The 17,790-nt window shown below is 35.3% G+C and overlaps 1 protein-coding gene across 3 annotated transcripts in view; it reads right to left on the bottom strand.

Moving 5' to 3' along the window:
• The window catches only part of UBE3A (ubiquitin protein ligase E3A), a 101,363-nt gene that overhangs the window by 61,930 nt on the left and 21,643 nt on the right, over positions 1-17,790 (bottom strand). The window contains exons 2-4 of one of the 3 annotated variants that reach the window (XM_021680632.2): positions 14,216-14,279; positions 11,947-12,066; positions 8,625-8,669 (exon numbers count right to left, since the gene is read on the bottom strand). In XM_021680632.2, the coding sequence (XP_021536307.1) occupies positions 8,625-8,669; positions 11,947-11,966 (65 nt within the window). In that variant the 5' untranslated portion in view covers positions 11,967-12,066; positions 14,216-14,279. Of the gene's footprint in view, positions 1-8,624; positions 8,670-11,946; positions 12,067-14,215; positions 14,362-17,790 lie in introns of those variants that run through there. The other 2 variants (XR_006540593.1, XM_021680633.2) reach the window with 2 other exon arrangements.

The raw sequence follows: 17,790 nt of genomic DNA, 5'->3' as shown, positions 1-17,790 counted from the left end.
AAACCCACAAAAAAAATACACCCAAAACCAAAAAACTATGCCTAGGCATATCACTTTCAAACTACAGATAATCAAAGAAAAAATTAAAGATTATTTTGTTATTATAAGGTACTCACAACTCCCTATGATATGATATAGTGTTATTTAAAAGTAGACTAGGTTAAGATATAAAAACTCTAAGGGCACCTGGGTAGCTCAGTCAATTAAGCAGCCAACTTTTGATTTTGGCTCAGGGCATGATCTCAAGCCCCGTGTCAGGCTCTGCACCCATCAGGGAGTCTGCTTGAGATTCTCTCCCTCTCCCTCAGCCCCTCCCTGCTTGTGTGCTTGTTCATTCTCTCTCACTCTCAAATAAATAAATGAGTCTAAAAAAAAAAAAGAGAGAAACTCTAGGACGACCCCAAAAAGAAAAGTAAAAATGAAGGGTAACTCTACTTACAAAGGAGAGAAAATGGAACAATATGCTCAAGTAAAACCAGAAAAGGAAGAAAGAAGACAAAAACAAAAAAAGAACAAGGGCAACAAATAGAAAACAGTAACAAAAATGTTAGGTATTAATCCAACTATATCAATAATCACTTTATTTTTTTTTTAAATTTTATTTATTTATTTATTTGTTTATTTGGGAGAGACAGAGAAAGAGAGTGGGGGAGAAGCAGAGGAAGAAGGACAAGCAGACTTCACACTGAGGGCAGAGCCTGATGCGGGGCTTAATCCCAGGATCCTAAAATCATGACCCAAGCTGAAATCAAGAGTTGGACACTTAACCAACTGAGCCACCCAGGCACCCCAATAATCACTTTAAACATGAGTGGTCTAAATGCATCACTTGAAAGACAGATTGCCAGAGTGGATCAAAAAATAAGATCCAACTATATACTATTTACACTTTAAACATAAAGATACAGATTAAAAATAAAGAGAAAAATGTATCATGCTAACAATAATCAAAAGAAAGTTAGAGTAGCTACACTAATTGCAGACAGAACCAACTTCAAAGCAAGGTAAATCATCAGAGTTAAAGAGTGGCACAACATAATGATAAATAGATCAATTCTCTAAGAAGACATAACAATCCTTATTGTGTAGGTACCTAACAACAGAACATCAAACTACATAAAAACTGAACTACAAGAAAAAACAGACGAACCCACTATAGTAGTTGCAGACTTCAACATCCCTCTATCAGAGATGGACAGATCCAGCAGGCAGAAAATCAGTAAAGACATAGTTGAACTCAACAGCACCATCAATCAACTAGGCATAATCGACATCTCTGGACTACTTCACCCAACAACAGCAGATTACACATTCTTCTTAAGCTCACATGGAACATGCATCAAGATATATCATATTCAGGGCCATAAAATATACTTAACAAATGTAAAAGAATAGAAATCATACAATGTCTACTCTCAGACTACAATAGAATTAAACCAGAATCAGTAACAGAAAGATAACTGGAAAATCTCAAAATACATGGAGATTAAACAAGTCAACAAAGAAATCGCCAGAGACACTAAAAACTCTTTTGAACTAAATAAAAATGAGAACACAATTTATCAAAATTTTGGGATGCAGTGAAAACAGTGCTTAGAAGGAAATTTATACTTTGAATGCATGTATTAGAAACAAAGATAAAAAATTAATCATCTACACACCCACCTTAATAACCAGAAAAAGAGCAAATTAGATCCAAAATAAGCAAAAGAAATAATATTATAACACAAGTCCATGAAATTGAAAAATGGAAACCAACAGAGAAAAATCAACAAAAGCTGGTTCTTTGAAAAGATTAGTAAAATCAATACTCCTCTAGCCAGGCCAACTAAGAAAAAAAAAAAAAAAAAAAGAACACAAATTACTAGTATTACAAATAAAACAGGGACATCACAACAGATCCCATGAACATTAAGAGGATAAAAGATATACTATGAATAACTCTATGCCCACAAATTTGATAACCTAGATGTAATGAACCAATTTCTTAAAAGACACAATCTGCCAAAACTCTGAGGAGAAACAGACAACCTGAAAGGCCTATATCTGATATGAAAACTGAATAAATAAAAGACTTTCCAAAACAGAAAGTGCCAGAACCAGATTGGTTCACTAGTGAATTTTACCAAAAATTTAAGGAAGAAATTGTACCAGTTCCCTACCATCTCAGAGGATACAAGCTGTATCTCCATAATCTAATCTGATTAAAAGGTTTAGCTTTAAAAGCAGTATTACCTTGCCACTTAAGACAACACTGACGGACCTAGAGGGCAGTATGCTAAGTGAAATAAGTAAGACACAGAAAGACAAAGACAGTATGATTTCACTTACACGTATAATCTAAAAAAAAAAACAAAAAAACAAAACGAAACAAAACAAAAAACCGGACACAAACAAACAAAAAGCAGAAACAGACCCGTAAATACAGAGAACAAACTGGTGGCTGCTGGGGGAGAGGGGATGGGCAGGGTAGTGGGAGAACCAAACTGGGGAATGGGAGGTACAGGATTTCAGTTATGGAATGAAGTCATCACAGGGATGAAAGGTACAGCACAGGGAATACAGTCAGTGGTACTGTAATAGCATTGTAGGGTGACAGATGGTAGCTACACTTGTGGTGGGTGTGGTATAATGCAGAAAGCTGTTGAATGACTATTACCTGAATCTAATGTAACACTATGTGTCAACTATATGTCAATAAAAAATAAAATGCAAATTTAAGAAATTAAACTTTATATACCTAAAGAAATAAATAAAATAATATTTTGGTTATTGTTTGTTTTTAAAAAAGGCTCACACTTCCTATCAAATGATAGAATGCACACAGAGTACTGAGCATAGTGGCTTGTCATACGGTAAGTGTTCAAGACGTTAGGTGCTACTACACAAGTTCTATGGGCTGTGTACGTATTTATCACTTACTAACACATAAACTGATGCCAGAAAATTCTTCCTACATTTCTGTAAGGGAATTAAAAAGGCAGAAATAAACATTTTGCATTAATTTAGTAATTTCACTCTTTCACATATTAAGTATTTACAACCTATTGTAGACCAGGCACTCTCATTAGGCTTCCACTCTAGAATTAAATGAACCAGACAACAAAGAAATCAATATGCAACAAAGAAATCAATATGCAACAAAGAAATCAATATGCATCAAGTCAAGTGACATTAAATTCCATGATGATAAGTCTAACAGGGTAAGGGTAATAGAGAACACAGAACATGACCATTCTTTGATGAAGTTGGTCAATGAGGGCCTCTCTGATAAGGCATCATTTGAGCAGAGAGCTCTAAGGCAACTAAAAGGAGCCATGTGGATATCAGAGAAGGGTCACAAACAATAGGCCCCAGTCTCAAGAACATCAAAACATAAGGGCAAGACCATAAAGCCAGTGCAAAGACGAGCAAGAGAAACGGAAAGGCCACACAAGTGCAAGGGAGCTCATACAGGGCCTTGCAGATCCTCAGATTTTACTCTAAGGTGGGAAGCCTTTGAAAGGTTTTAATCATAAATAACATGGTTTAACTTTGATTTTAAAAAGATCACTCTGGGGAGGCCTAGGTGATGGAGTCGGTTAAGCATCCAACTCTTGGTTTCAGCTCAAGTCATGATCTCAGGGTTGTGGGATCGAGCCCTGTGTCAGGCTCCCACATTCAGCATGGAGTCAGCTTCAGATTCTCTCTCCCTCTGCTTCTCCCACTCATGCTCTCTCTCTTTCTCTAAAATAAATAAATAAATCTTTAAAAAAATCACTGGCTGCTACACAGAAAATACACTGAAAGGGGCAAGTATGGAAGCAGCAAGACTACTGGGAAACAATTTCATTCTTTTGGCAAAAGACAATGGCTTTGGGCGCCTGGGTGGCTCAGTTGGTTAAGTGACTGCCTTCAGCTCAGGTCATGATCCTGGAGTCCCAGGATCGAGTCCCGCATCGGGCTCCCTGCTCGGCAGGGAGTCTGCTTCTCCCTCTGACCCTCCTCCCTCTCCTGCTCTCTTGTCTCTCATTCTCTCTCTCTCAAATAAATAAATAAAATCTTAGAAAAAAAAAAAAAAGACGATGGCTTTAATCAAGAGTGATAGAGGTAGAAATGGTGTAAAAAGACAAGTGGTTGAATTATGATATTTTAAAGGTGGAGCCAACATGATTTGTTGATAATTTGAGTGAGACAAACAGAAATCAAAGATGCTTCCTAAGTTTTGGATGAACTGGAAGAAAAAAAAGAGTTGCTACCAACTGAGATAGCAAAAAGATAACAAGACAAGTAGATTTGAGAGGATGAAAATCAAGAACTATTTTGGACTTGTTAAGTTTGAGAATCAGACATTCAATTATTAGATAGATGAGTCTACAATTCAGAGGGTAAACTGGAGTTGGAGATAGAAATATGAGAGTTGATAAAGCTCTTAACTAGAAAGAACAGATAATGATGGGTCTGAGACCTGGGTCTTAGGTCCTACCAACATTTAGAGAAAACTAAGTGTTTATTTAAATAGCTTTGATATATATGGAATCATAAATCACTTGATACGTTTACTCCTGTTTCATTTACTGTCTTGGTTATACACCTGAAAACAACCTAAGCATTAAAGATAGGGGTGGAGAGTATATACCAAAAGATGAGAAATCTGAAGTTATTAGAAACTGCTTTGAAATCATTAAAAAAATTAAAGTCTAAATTAATATGTGCAAAAAGATGCCACGAATATATAAGTTTAAACAAAATAGAAAATATACATATAACTGGATAAAAAGATCTGGGTTATTTTGTTAGTTCTATTTCTAGGCTAAACTACAGAATGGCATGCAAATGTTAAAAATGTTTACTATGTTTTTCTGCACCCCAGAGAACAGATAACACTAAAAATTCTTAAAAACAAACAGGTATATTCTTTAATTTTACATAATTACCATTTAAAATGCACCCAAGATGTTCCCTAGTTAAAAGATGCCAAATGCAAATGTGCCTGCAAGTGCCCCCCAAAAAATCATACTTCAATAAATTTAAGATGCTGCCATTAATCAAAGACCCTAGCTAATTCTTAGATAAAACCAAGAATCTTCATTATCTATTCTGTAAATCAAGACTCACGAAATTATGGTAGAACAAACGCTGACCTACTCACCTTACTAAACTACTGCCTGGTATGGTTTCCAAAGGTATAGGAATTTGAGAAATGGGGGCAGACATGAAGACTTAGAGCTACATTACAGCAATTATGTCTGGAACCTTACACACCATTATTGAGACATCGTGGTAGGTCTGATTTCCTGCTATTCTACCTTAACACGGTTAAGTTAAACAGTGTAAGTTTGCTGAACTCAACCAGAACTTAATACCAGAGCTTCATCTGGAATCTTGTGACAAATATCCTATCATGCCTCACATTACTGCCATCCTTGATTTTTACTACAAAGTACCAAGCTTCACCTACCCTTTTCTATTCTTTATTATTGATTTGTTCCACTAATCTAACTCTACTAAGATCTCTAGAAAAACATTTAAAATACAGGTTGTCCCTAATCTTCAAATGCTTCATATAATGGTTCCCCAACCTCTTAGCTTTCACTAAAGCCTGGATTACCCCAAAAGACACTACTTATCTTGTATCCCTTTTCTGTGAACTTTTTCATAGACAACTAAAACCCGTAAGTCCATTATTACTCTTCTAATTCCTTGTATTTAAAACAATGTCCATCTAAACAAAATAAAACATAACACAAATACAACTTACACTTTGAAAGTCATGTTATCTACCTCAATACGTTTCCCCTCTTCTGGTAAATTATACCCATTATACTAAAGGCTCCATTTTGCCCCCAGTTACATCACCAGCAAGCCAACTTCGACGTCTGTATTCATGATCTATCCCAACATTTTAGCCCCCTCTCACCCAAAATACTTACTTTTCTTCAAAAAGCTTCACTTCCTCTCTATATCAGCCAATCACCACCGTAAGCATATTAAACGCCCAACCCTTGATCATCATCATCATCATCTATATCCTTCTAAAAATTTCATTTACACTGAACTATCTCTTTGACCTATCAGGCTTTTATAACCAACCCAACACTTCTACCTGGCCCCACAACCTATCCAATTATGGCCAACACCAATGACATATAAACTCAACTACTTCAGTGTTAACAACCTATGCCCATGCCATTAGTGGTTTTGTCCTATCTGCTCTGCTAACACCCAACCTTGAAATACCATGCCTCTTTTCTGGCTATAAAAGTCTTTAAACTCCAACTATGATAAGTTTCCTAACTTCAACTGGCCACTCAGTAGCATGAGACTCAATAATATTTGGTCTACTTCTTCACCCATTCCCCCTAGACGCTTTCCAAGTTTTCATAGTATCCTCAAGTTCGCTAATCAAACTCTGTGTTCCACAAAATACTATTAAAACATATTTCTTAAAAAGTTACATGGTCACAAAGCTATAATTAAAAAAAACACTTCATCAGGATGGCAACTATCAAAAACAGATAATTACAAGTACTGACGAGAATGTGGAAAAATTATAACCCTTGGTTGGAATGTAAAATGGTATAGTCACTGTGGAAAACAGTATGGAGGTTCCTCAAAAAATTAAACAAAGAATTACCATATGATCCAGCAATCCCACTTGTGGGTATATACCCAAAGAAATGAAAGCAGGGTCTCAAAGAGATACTTGTACACCCATGTTCATGGCAGCATTATTCATTATAGCAAAAACATGAAAGAAACCCAAGTGTCCATCGATGGGTGAAAGGATAAACAAAATGCCATACACACACACACACACAAAAGAATATTATTCAGCCATAAAAAGGAAGAAAATTCTGACATATGCGACAATGTGGATGAACCTTGAGGACATTATGCTAAGTGAAATAACCCATCACAAAAAGACAAATGTAAATGATTCCATTTACAGGGGACAGAGCAGTCAAAATCATAGACCTAGAAAGTAAAATGATGGTTGCCAGAGGATAGGTTGAAGGGGGAATAGTTCCAGTATTGCAAGATGAAGAGTTGTAGAGATGATGGTGGCAATGGCTGTACAACAATATTAACATAACTGAATTACACAGTTAAAAATAATAAAGATGGTCAACTTTGTTATGTGTTATTTTACCACAAAAAAATTTTTAGAAAAAAAAAGTTACATACACACATAAATTTGAAAAATACATCTTATAGTCCCTTGTTGGAGATTCACAATGTTTAAGCACTTCAAAGTATATTTCCACTGTTTTCAGTAAAGAAACCTGTTTAACTCTGCAGTTTCCGAACTTAACAATTGAACCTCCTTTTCAAGAAGTATCTAGTATCATCTCAAAGGAGACAGAAACAGTGGTGTAATAGACCTAAACGAATTTACTGAGAAAATACTGCAGGTAAAAATGACCTTGACGTCTCCATTCTCACCTACAAACACAGTTAACATCACATATCCATCTTTACCTCCTTCTAGTTTCACAAGATGGGCTCTTTGCTCTTACTCCAGAGCAATCCCTATACCTATATTCTTCATTCCAACCCTTACTACCTCAAAAACTTCCTTCAATAATTACCACCTTCCCATTACCTTAAACTTCTTAATTTCTTACAACCAATACTGAAGTCTTACCTATTTCACTTTCCAAATATTTTTCTTACACATCCAGAGAACGTTATCTTGAATTCCTATTCTGTCACTGTCCTTTTTAAGGCTTTTATTGACTGAACTGCTGAAGCCCTGGTCACCCTACCACCACACACTTCTCTTCAATTCTGTTTCTCTCCTGCCAAAACTATTAAAATTTTATGTCTAACAAGGTTACTACTCCTTCCTCAGCAAATTCTTTATTGACTCCCAAATACCAAAGAGACAGGCCTAGGTCTTTCACATACCATGCAAGGCTCTAGCCCTTTCTCTCAAGTCTTACCTCCTTCATTTTCCTGCCTTTCAGTTAGTTTATGATCTAAAAATCCTCAACTGCCTACTGTTCCCTATGCTCACTATGCCGCTTTATAACTTCACCCATACTTCTGCCTAGAACAACCCTGCTGATGCCTTCCACTAACTCCAAGTTACACTTTAAGATTTAATTTGGCCTACCCTGGCCACCCTACTTCCCTGCCACATGGATTAGGTTCCTACTGTACACCCAGGTAACCCAGTACTCCTTTATGTTCCCGCTGCATCCTGGGTATCCTTCTACCACAGTGACTAAAGATTTGTTTCTCTTTCATACTGAATAGACTATAAAATTCTGTGGGTTAGGAACTAATTATTACGCATCTCTGTTATCCACAACACACCACCAGCTGAATAGTGAGTATTTAATAAATGATTGTTAACCTGAACTCTTTCCCCTCTCTATTTCCACACAACTGCCAGGTAACCAAAAACACATTATAATGCAGGAGTATACAACTATCTACCTAAAAGTAGAAATCTAGCGACATGGTACCAAAGTTCAGAGGTATTTATTTGGTAGGAAAAATAGTAGGCACACTCCTCTCTCCCATTTTTTAATGTATTACTCTCTCATAACTAGAAATAATTTTCAAATAATTTAATACCTTTAAAGCAATCTAGGGTAACTTAAAAGACACCACAGCCGCAACCAAGTTACACTTACATTCGGCTAGCTTCGATGTCGTCAGACTGAGGTTCTCCTGGCGATCTGTAAAATGCAATTGAGGAAAGTTAAGCAAAACATTCCATATTCCAAAAATGGGCAGACATGTTATATTAGTAGACAAATTTGAAAACAAGATTTAATCGTTAACATTTTAAAAGTAACTAAAGATTTTAACAGAAGAAAAAAGTGATCAAATCAGATTGCCATTCAACACGTTTATTATAAAAGCTGGACTAATAAAAAAGTCAGTGCATTTTTTTAAGGAAAGGAAACTGTAAACACTATTTAGATACCAACATACAAAGGAGTAAAATGTATAATAAATCATAATTATTCACAAAGTCAAATATTTATAATAAAAACATACAACTATGAAACTTTCTACAGCCAACTATTGGTTATCCAAAATATCAAAAGTATTCACTGGTATTCACAGTCCCAAACTATATTTAGATCAGGGGTCAGCAAACTATTTCCTGGGACAACAAACTAAGGCCTGGGTCAGGCACCTATTTCTGTAGTATTAGAATACAGCCACAATTCTCATTCATTTACATACATTGTCCATGGCTGCTTTGACACTGCAAGAGCAGAGGTGAGAAACTGACAAGAGATATATGCCCCACAAAGCCTAAAGTATTTATTATCCGGCCTGTTGAGAAAAAGTTTGCTAACTTCTGCTCTAGATAATTCAAATTTTAATCTAATAGCCTTAGTGAATTTTGAGACACTTTAAGTCAGATTTACCATTCTAATCACGATTATCTTGGTTCAACAATGAAATTAACCTTCCCTGAAAATGTACTGGCAAAATGCATTACCTATCAAAAGTGTACCAAGCTGGGGTATTAAAATTTTACTATGGATAATTGTGAACTGATTTCAGTTATAAATAGTTGCCAGTTGTTTTCTATTATTTTTTAATATACTATTACTATCTTGAATAGAAATATTCAAAATTCTAAGACATTAAAAAGTCTTACTTTCATTTTGGGGTACGAATGAATTTTGCCTATTCCTACCATGCTGTTAAAAAAATAAATTCCTGTTACCCTATTCAGTTTTATAAACAGCATTGGTCAATGTATACTAAGTTAAATCAACATAATCTTGATTGCTAACACTCAAATTCTCAAAAATTTTTTTAGAGATCAAAAACTAAATTTTCCAAATGACATTACAATGACCTGATCCGTAAATTTATCACTGACTTGAGACTTCTAATTGTGAACAACTTTAACAAAAGAATCTTAAAATTAGAGCCACCAGCCAAAAAAAAAAGAAAAAAAAGAAACAAACTGTTCTCCACATTTCTTAGCTTTTAAAAATCTTACTTCTTTATTAGATTTTCAAAATTACCCCTCACTGCAGTTCATTTAGAGTCCAAGGACAAGAATGCAAAAAAAAAAAAAAAAAAAAGAGAGAGAGACTCCAGCAGCTCAAATATTTTAGATCCTCTTTGCAGTATATTTACATTTTCAATTTTGCACAAAGTTATATTAGAACTAAAAATTGGGGCATGCTGGAGGTGACAGTGACTTGGCACTGACACAAATGCAAAAATTTCACTCCACCCTCTCCCCCAGGGAGCAAGCAAATCACCTTTGTGACACACCTGGTCTCCACCAGCCTTGTGGGTAAGTACCCCAAGATTGCTTCCAAACTTGTTTGTATGTCTCAGACAGAAGAGCTAAAAACTGATGATAACCCCATGTACCAGCTGACTCATTTTTGAAAGTGCGACCCTCCAGCATCAGATGTCATACTGTAAGGAGGCAGAGCAGGCTTGCAAAACAAAAAATAAACCTGCTGGCACTAAGGGAAGAGAGGCAGATTAGAAGCTTTCAAACACGCAGGCGGCAAAACTTTCAAAATTAACAGGGATAGAGAAAGAGAGAGGGGAAAAAAATGAGGACACAATGACAGGAAAATTAAAATACTACTGCAAAAAGGTAAGACACAAGCAGAGGGAAAACAAATCCGAGTCTTAGAAGCACAATATATAACTGCTACAAAGTTTTGAGAAATGGGATAGAAGTTAAATACATCATCAAAAGGTAACTACACTGTTTTCCAATTTCTGTTCCCTAAACAAGAGAATATGTAAACATTAGCATCAAATTGTCACCAAATTATTATAAATATAGTGGATTACCATTTAATATTAACATATATTCAAGTGAGCTACAAAAAAACATTTATTTGTCAAACCAAGTAATTAAACCAATTCAGTCTAACAGAAGGACAAAAGAATAAGGAAGGAATGAAAGAGTATTACCCTAAAACAGGTCTATCCTGGGTCTCATAAACATGGTTATTAGCCCAACCTGTTTTCTACTCAAAATGGAAATTGTTTTTAATTAAAAGAAAAGTGAATATACAAAAAACTAACAGAAACACTTTTCTGGCGGTTATAAGTAATAGTACATGTCTGAATAAATTTCTAGTCATTCTGCTTATATTGCTGTAACACTGTAAATAACTTACCAAAAAATATCCTAAAGTTAGCATTCATTTCCAAAACTATGAAATTATCTAACATCTACCAATTGTTTCAAAGCTTTACTTTGGCCACTAAAGAGTCTCTTTATTCATCACTGTCGAGTTTTGGAAGTAAGGATCTAGTACATGTTCATAACTTTACCAAATTCAGGATATAACCAAAGAGGAAAAAAAAAAAAAGGTACTGACTCAGGTTAACCTAAAATTTGTCACAATAACAAACCAGAAAAAAAATTTTAAAACAAATAGTTAGTAATATTAGAAAATAAAAAGTATTGGAAGTCTCTATTTTAGGGTCTTGATTTGGATCACAGAAAAGTGATCACAAAATGCCTCCTAATCTAAATACTGCAGCATGAGCCAGAACATTCAAATGGAGGCTCATTTCCAATAATAATGGGTGCAGCTTGTCCAGCCTGCAAGTCACTCCTTTTACCTCCACTGCAACTCTTTAGGAAAGAAAATCACACCAGTTTTATTAAAATTGTAAAAATTTCTAGAGAAGCATTTTAGTTAAAACTCTCACCACATAAAATGCACACTGAGAATTTTTTCATAGTTTTTATAATGTTCATAATAACATATTTAAAAACTTGAAATTTTTGAGAAATACCTTCCTGTTTACTTATACACACAGAACTGGGGGGAAAAAGCATAAGATATTTTAGGAAGGATATTTAATGGAGAAGCGCATTAACACTTAGGTAAACTATTCACATTATTCCTGCCAACTATACATTTTCTTCATTTTTTACAGCACGTATTTTACTTTACAATAACAGCCTTTTAAAGGCTGTAAAATAACATTCAAAATTACCTTTTACAAGCTGTGGCCATTCGGTGACATCAGGGTGATCACAGCTTTGAGTCACTGATTAAAAACAGGTTGTCACACCAGTCTAGCTGCTAACTTGATCTGAGCGTAGGTTTAATAACTCTAACAAATTAAACAAATCTTTAGTTAGAACACTTTAATATATAAACCCAATCCATCGTTCAAAAAATAATCTTCAAAGCTTCAAATTAGGTGTCAATGCAACATTCATCAGAAGAGTAATTATTATAGAAATGCTTTTAAGGACTATTTTCCAGCATTATTTTTCCCCTTAAATGATCTCTTGAGAAAATGTGGTGATACTCTCTTGTACTTTTATGGAGTGTTACAGTTTACAATGCACTTTGGTCAACAGTATCTTGCTTGAGTCTCATGACAACTTTGGTTCTACCTCATCAGGGCAGATACTACAGGAAGAATTTAAGAAAACAAACAAAAAACAAACTAAGCAGACTTAGAGTGATTAATTGACTTGCCCAAGATTTTAGAATTAGTGCAGAAGCTAAGATTAAAACTCAAACCTACCGATTTCCTATCCAGGGTTAGAATTTTTTGGTCTTAGTTTTACTATAGGAGAGTTTCATAAGTTATGTATATGTAATGGAGCAAAGATTTAGAATATGGCAATTGTTTAAATGAGACTAACAGTCATAGGGTTTTCCAGGTAATCAAATGCTTAATGAATAATTATATACATACACACACACACACACACAAAGTCTAGTCCTACTTATTCTATATTTAAATAAGGTAATCTAACATTAGCCCAAACATCTTGGGTACTTCATGAAAATCTTTTCTATTCTTTCTCAGCCATAAATCCACTAATACTCAATTTCATGAAGAGATTGGCAAAATATAAAAATATGTCCTCCTCCCTCAACCTAGTATCTTTTGATTCCCTTACGTGGCCTTAGCTGAACTTTCTTGATTGTCATGGTTCAAATTTATCAGATATCCTAATCCTATATAATTCTGGCAAAGATCTACATCTGAAATATCCCAGTATTGAGAACTCATTTTGTGCAGCTAGTTTTCCCCTTAATTATTTCCCTACCAAACTGTATATCCAGGCCAAATCTGAAAAGTGAACTAAGGAAAAATGAGAAAATTAAGAGGGAGAAAAAAATACCCTTGACAGTTAACTAAATAAAATAAAATAAAATACCCTTTGATAGTCACTTCAAAGTGACAAGAGACAACTACAGATGGTGGTTACCAGCATGGACCCAAAACTCAATATAAAATAGTAAGGTATACGAAGAGAAGACTTGAAATATCAGTGCTTAGGCCCATACCTCTACAGCAGCCTATAAACTTGGGTTTCAAATTCAAATAAAGGTGAGGGTTGGCCTTAATATATATAAATAACTTTAGGTGACTTCAATAAATGGGACTTATAATCCCTGGAAGAAATAATACAATTTCCCTATCATAGCTACATGTCTCCTAATAAGAGCCTAGGACATTCCTGAGGCCACATGAGGAAGAGGCAATGGCGTCCCTGAAATGAACCATGTTCCCTCTTGGGTTCTCTCTCATAATACTAAATGTGTATATAGATTTAGAAGATCCAAATAAGTCTAACTTTCTAATCTGTCAACGTCTTAAGTTAAAATACCTCTTAACTAATCAACGGAAGTAAATTAATTCATTGAAGAGCTGCATGTATTTTGAAAATTACTGAGTCAAGTTCTCTCTACTAGTCTCCTTTTTTATGAGGTCCAGTGCTCAACAGAGCACAAACAAGCTCCCGAGCCAATCTGGATTCAAGTCCCTGTTTGGTCACTTACTAGATGGCAACTCTTGGGCAAGTTCCTTAACCATTCTGAGCCTCATTTCATTCATAGGGAGAACTAAGACTACAATAGTGTCTTTTTCAGAGGGCTGTCCTGAGGATGAACAAACCAACATATAAAATTGCTCAGAATAGTGCCTGGCACATAGTAAGAGCTCAACAAATGGAAGCTATTATTAAACTCATATAGTCTAACAGCCAAACCTGCCCCATCCAATCTTCTCATGCATAAGATTTCACTTCTCATAACACATTAACCTCTTCTGATTTCTTTCAGAATCCCACTTATGTCCCTCATAGTCTACCTGGCAGCACAGTGATTTAGTACCTTGCACACTGCTTTAAAAATGGCAAGCACCCAAATTTGCTGAAAATGTTTGTCATTATATTCTAACTATGACATTAAGATATACATGCAATTTTGAATTCCAAAAAATAAAAACAGAAACATACCATATTTCGCCAAACTTCTGAGGAGCTGGTGAATTCTAAAATCAGGTTCTTACAGATTTTTAACCTAAAATATAAAACACCTCACTCAATTCTTTTCACATAACAACTGGATAAACTCAAAAGAAATTTTCCCCCAAAATTCATTAAAAGGAAATTCATTTTGTTAATATTTATGAATATCCAAAAACATATGAACAGACAAGTGTCCCTAATGCTGTTGCCAGGATGCATGCAAGGGTGGTCAGACAGGCCCTGTTGCCTCAGTGCTTTCAGCTGGCAGAGCCACATTTCCCATATTCATCCACAGGGCTTACAGCTTGCCATTTCTTTACTCTTCCCTTCTTCCAAAAGGGCTGAGAATGTATGAAAACTGTTTGACTATATGCCTCTAATTCCTTCAGATACCTATAACAATTTAGCTTTTAATTAAATTCTCTATGCTAAGCACCTGCTATGTTAGGTACATTTTACAGGCACCTGTCCACTACCTCCTAGATTAGCAGCCTCAGGCAGGTCTTTCGTCTCTGAGTCTCAGGTGTCAGGTCATTTTGAGTTTTAGAGAAAATGTTTTCACAGTACGTAGGACAATGCTTCCTGGCACATAACAGGAGCTCAATACATGGTAACAATGACTATTTCTTAAATAAAATATTTAACATTTCTATCTAAACTAAACTCACTAAAAACCAAATTCTGAGCTTGAAGCATGCACCCAAATAATCACTGTAAATTCTTAACTCATTTGTATATGATCGGAGCATTTCTCAGTGGAATAAGAACTGCAATCTTTTAACCCATTTCCTTTCATCATATATGAAGAAACCAATTCCCAAAAATTAAGAAACCCACCCAGTGCCCTACAGGTTGATGGTAGAAAAATGAATGCTCAGCATATACATATTTTTTTAATTAACCAAGTTTTAAGACCTTAGAGGACCAAGGTCTCAATCTATTCAATAATAGAATCAGCTGGGAAAATCTGTAAAAAAATGGATACCTGATCTCTACTTTCAAAGACTGTGATTCAGTGCATAAAGTGGGGGTACATGAATCTGTATTTTTAACACACATTTCAGGCAATGCACAGATCCCAATTTGAGAAACCTTGCCTTAGAAGATTAGGAACACATAAAAACAGGGAAATATACCAAATCTACAATGATATAGGATAAGCAAGACAAACCTTAAGAACCAGAAATGTTAGGTATTATCTTTGCAAATTTACCATTAGCACCCTAATACCAGATCTAGTGCCTTTATTTATATCTGTGTCCCTCTCCAACAGAGGGCTCAGTCTAATAATAATCTAAGAATAAAAAATGAAATCTAGTAAGATATGCCTTTATTGGTCTACATTCATCTGCCCCTCTAACATTTTCATTATTCTTAAAATGGTCCATCTTCCAAATCTCACTCTATATATACACAACACATATATACATGTCTCTATATTATTATTACTATACCTGGTATGTGCTTCATCTCTTCCAAATCTCACTCTATATATACACAACACATATATACATGTCTATATTATTATTACTACATCTGGTATGTGCTTCATCTCCTCTCCAATAGCCTATTTCCTTCACCTCTTTCTAAACCTAGGTCAAACCTTAATTTCACAGACTACCTTTTCTATCACTTTTTTGTTGCGTTCCCTCAGCACTTCCCTTCTCCTTTGCACCATGGTTATCTCTTAAATTTATGGGTAAAGCTTCTTGTTGAAACTCTTTTAAGTTTTGTACATTTATAAATTTCACAACTGATCAAAGACTATTCTCATCCATTCTATAGTTAGGCTAAAATGTTTAAATACTGCTTTCATATAGTATTCCCCACATAATCCCCTCAACTCCATTAACCCATGAGTACTGGCTCCTTATTTTCCTTCAACTGCTGAAAGACCTGAAAACCATTAGCTCAGCTGCTGATATACAATACCTTCCACCTACTGACATTTTTCTCACAGAAGTCATCATCTTTCCTGTGTATTCTAAATCCTGTGGCCCCTAATCCTACTTTATTTCTGTAGCATTTCACTCTACTAATCGTTCCTCACCTCCTCTCACTTCCATAATGCTGTACCTACCTACATTCTACCTCTGACAGCAACTAGGCCTTCTGTTAATTCACCTTCCTAGTTCTCATTCTTGGTCACTCAAGTTTCTTGCACTAGTCCCTTTTCTTAACCTAAATTAATTATCCGTGCAATTCCATCCATTTCGATAGCACCTCTATACTTAGGATCCCTAACTCTACACCTTTAAGTCTTTAACTTGAGTTTTAAGTCTGCTACTCTCAATTACCAATGGTACACATACACTTGATGTTATCATTAGCATCTAAAATCAAATTCAATTATTTCCCAAAAAAACTCACTCCCAACTTAAATGTGCCCCATCTAGCTGTTCTTCTAATTACAGACTGAAAAAATTGTTGCCATTCTTTATTTTCTCCCTCTCATTTTTATTTAGCCTAACCACTCTGCGGGTTGATATTTGTTAACCTTCAAATTCTTATTCATTCATTCAAAAAATGTCTACTAGCTGAAACTAATACAGTGTTATACATCAATTATATCTCAATTAAAAAAGTGTAATAGATTTTGAGTGCCTATGAAGTGGATAAAAACACAGTTAAAGGGGCGCCTGGGTGGCTCAGTTGGTTAAGCGACTGCCTTCGGCTCAGGTCATGATCTCAGGGTCCTGGGATTGAGCCCTGCATCGGGCTCCCTGCTCGGCGGGAAGCCTGCTTCTTCCTCTCCCACTCCCCCTGCTTGTGTTTCCTCTCTCGCTGTCTCTCTGTCAAATAAATAAATAAAATCTTAAAAAAAAAAAAAAACAACAAAACACAGTTAAAGAAATGAGACATAATCTCTTGTCCTCATGTAATAAGCAAAATGGGTACAAATAATAAAAAACCACAGTAAATTATGCATTTGCAATGTATAATTCAGTGTTATGAGAGAGAAACACAGGATATGGTAAGTGTATATAGAGTTCTGACAATCTGGGAAAACAGGAGAGGCATTCTTCATGAAGTGACATATAAACTAAGCTCTGAGGCATGAGCAAGATTTAGCACACATATTAAGAAAAACCTTGTGAGATAATAATGGCTCTATCAGTCCATTCGCCTAGTCATATTCTAAAGAGAAGGCCCCCTCTTTCCCAGTACAGCAAATTGTTCACCCAGTGCTACCAATTCTATCTCAGAAATCTCCCATATTCCAACACTACCCCCAATTCTTCCTTTGTTGACTTTTAGTTGCTTTCAGAATAAAACTAAATCTTCCAAACATTTCAGATCAAACTATACACAACTTGGCCCAAACCTGCCAGTCCAGACTCTGGATCATTCATTTTTATACTTTTAATGCTTGAAGATACTCACAGAGAGGAAAGTTTTCTCTTAAGTGACTTGCTTTATTTAGATCATTTAACTAGTAAATAAAGGTTATGATTCAAACACAAGTTGTCTGATTCTAAAGGCCATCCTCATTCCACTGTACCATACTTCTGATTTATAACCAAATCCTGTAAATTTTACCTTTGAAGTATCTCTTGCTTCCT

This window comes from Neomonachus schauinslandi, chromosome 9 (genome assembly GCF_002201575.2).
Source record: "Neomonachus schauinslandi chromosome 9, ASM220157v2, whole genome shotgun sequence".
NCBI classification, from domain to species: Eukaryota; Metazoa; Chordata; class Mammalia; order Carnivora; family Phocidae; genus Neomonachus; species Neomonachus schauinslandi.
Note: the sequence above shows the minus strand (reverse complement) of the source record. Positions and strands in the feature narration are given on the sequence as shown.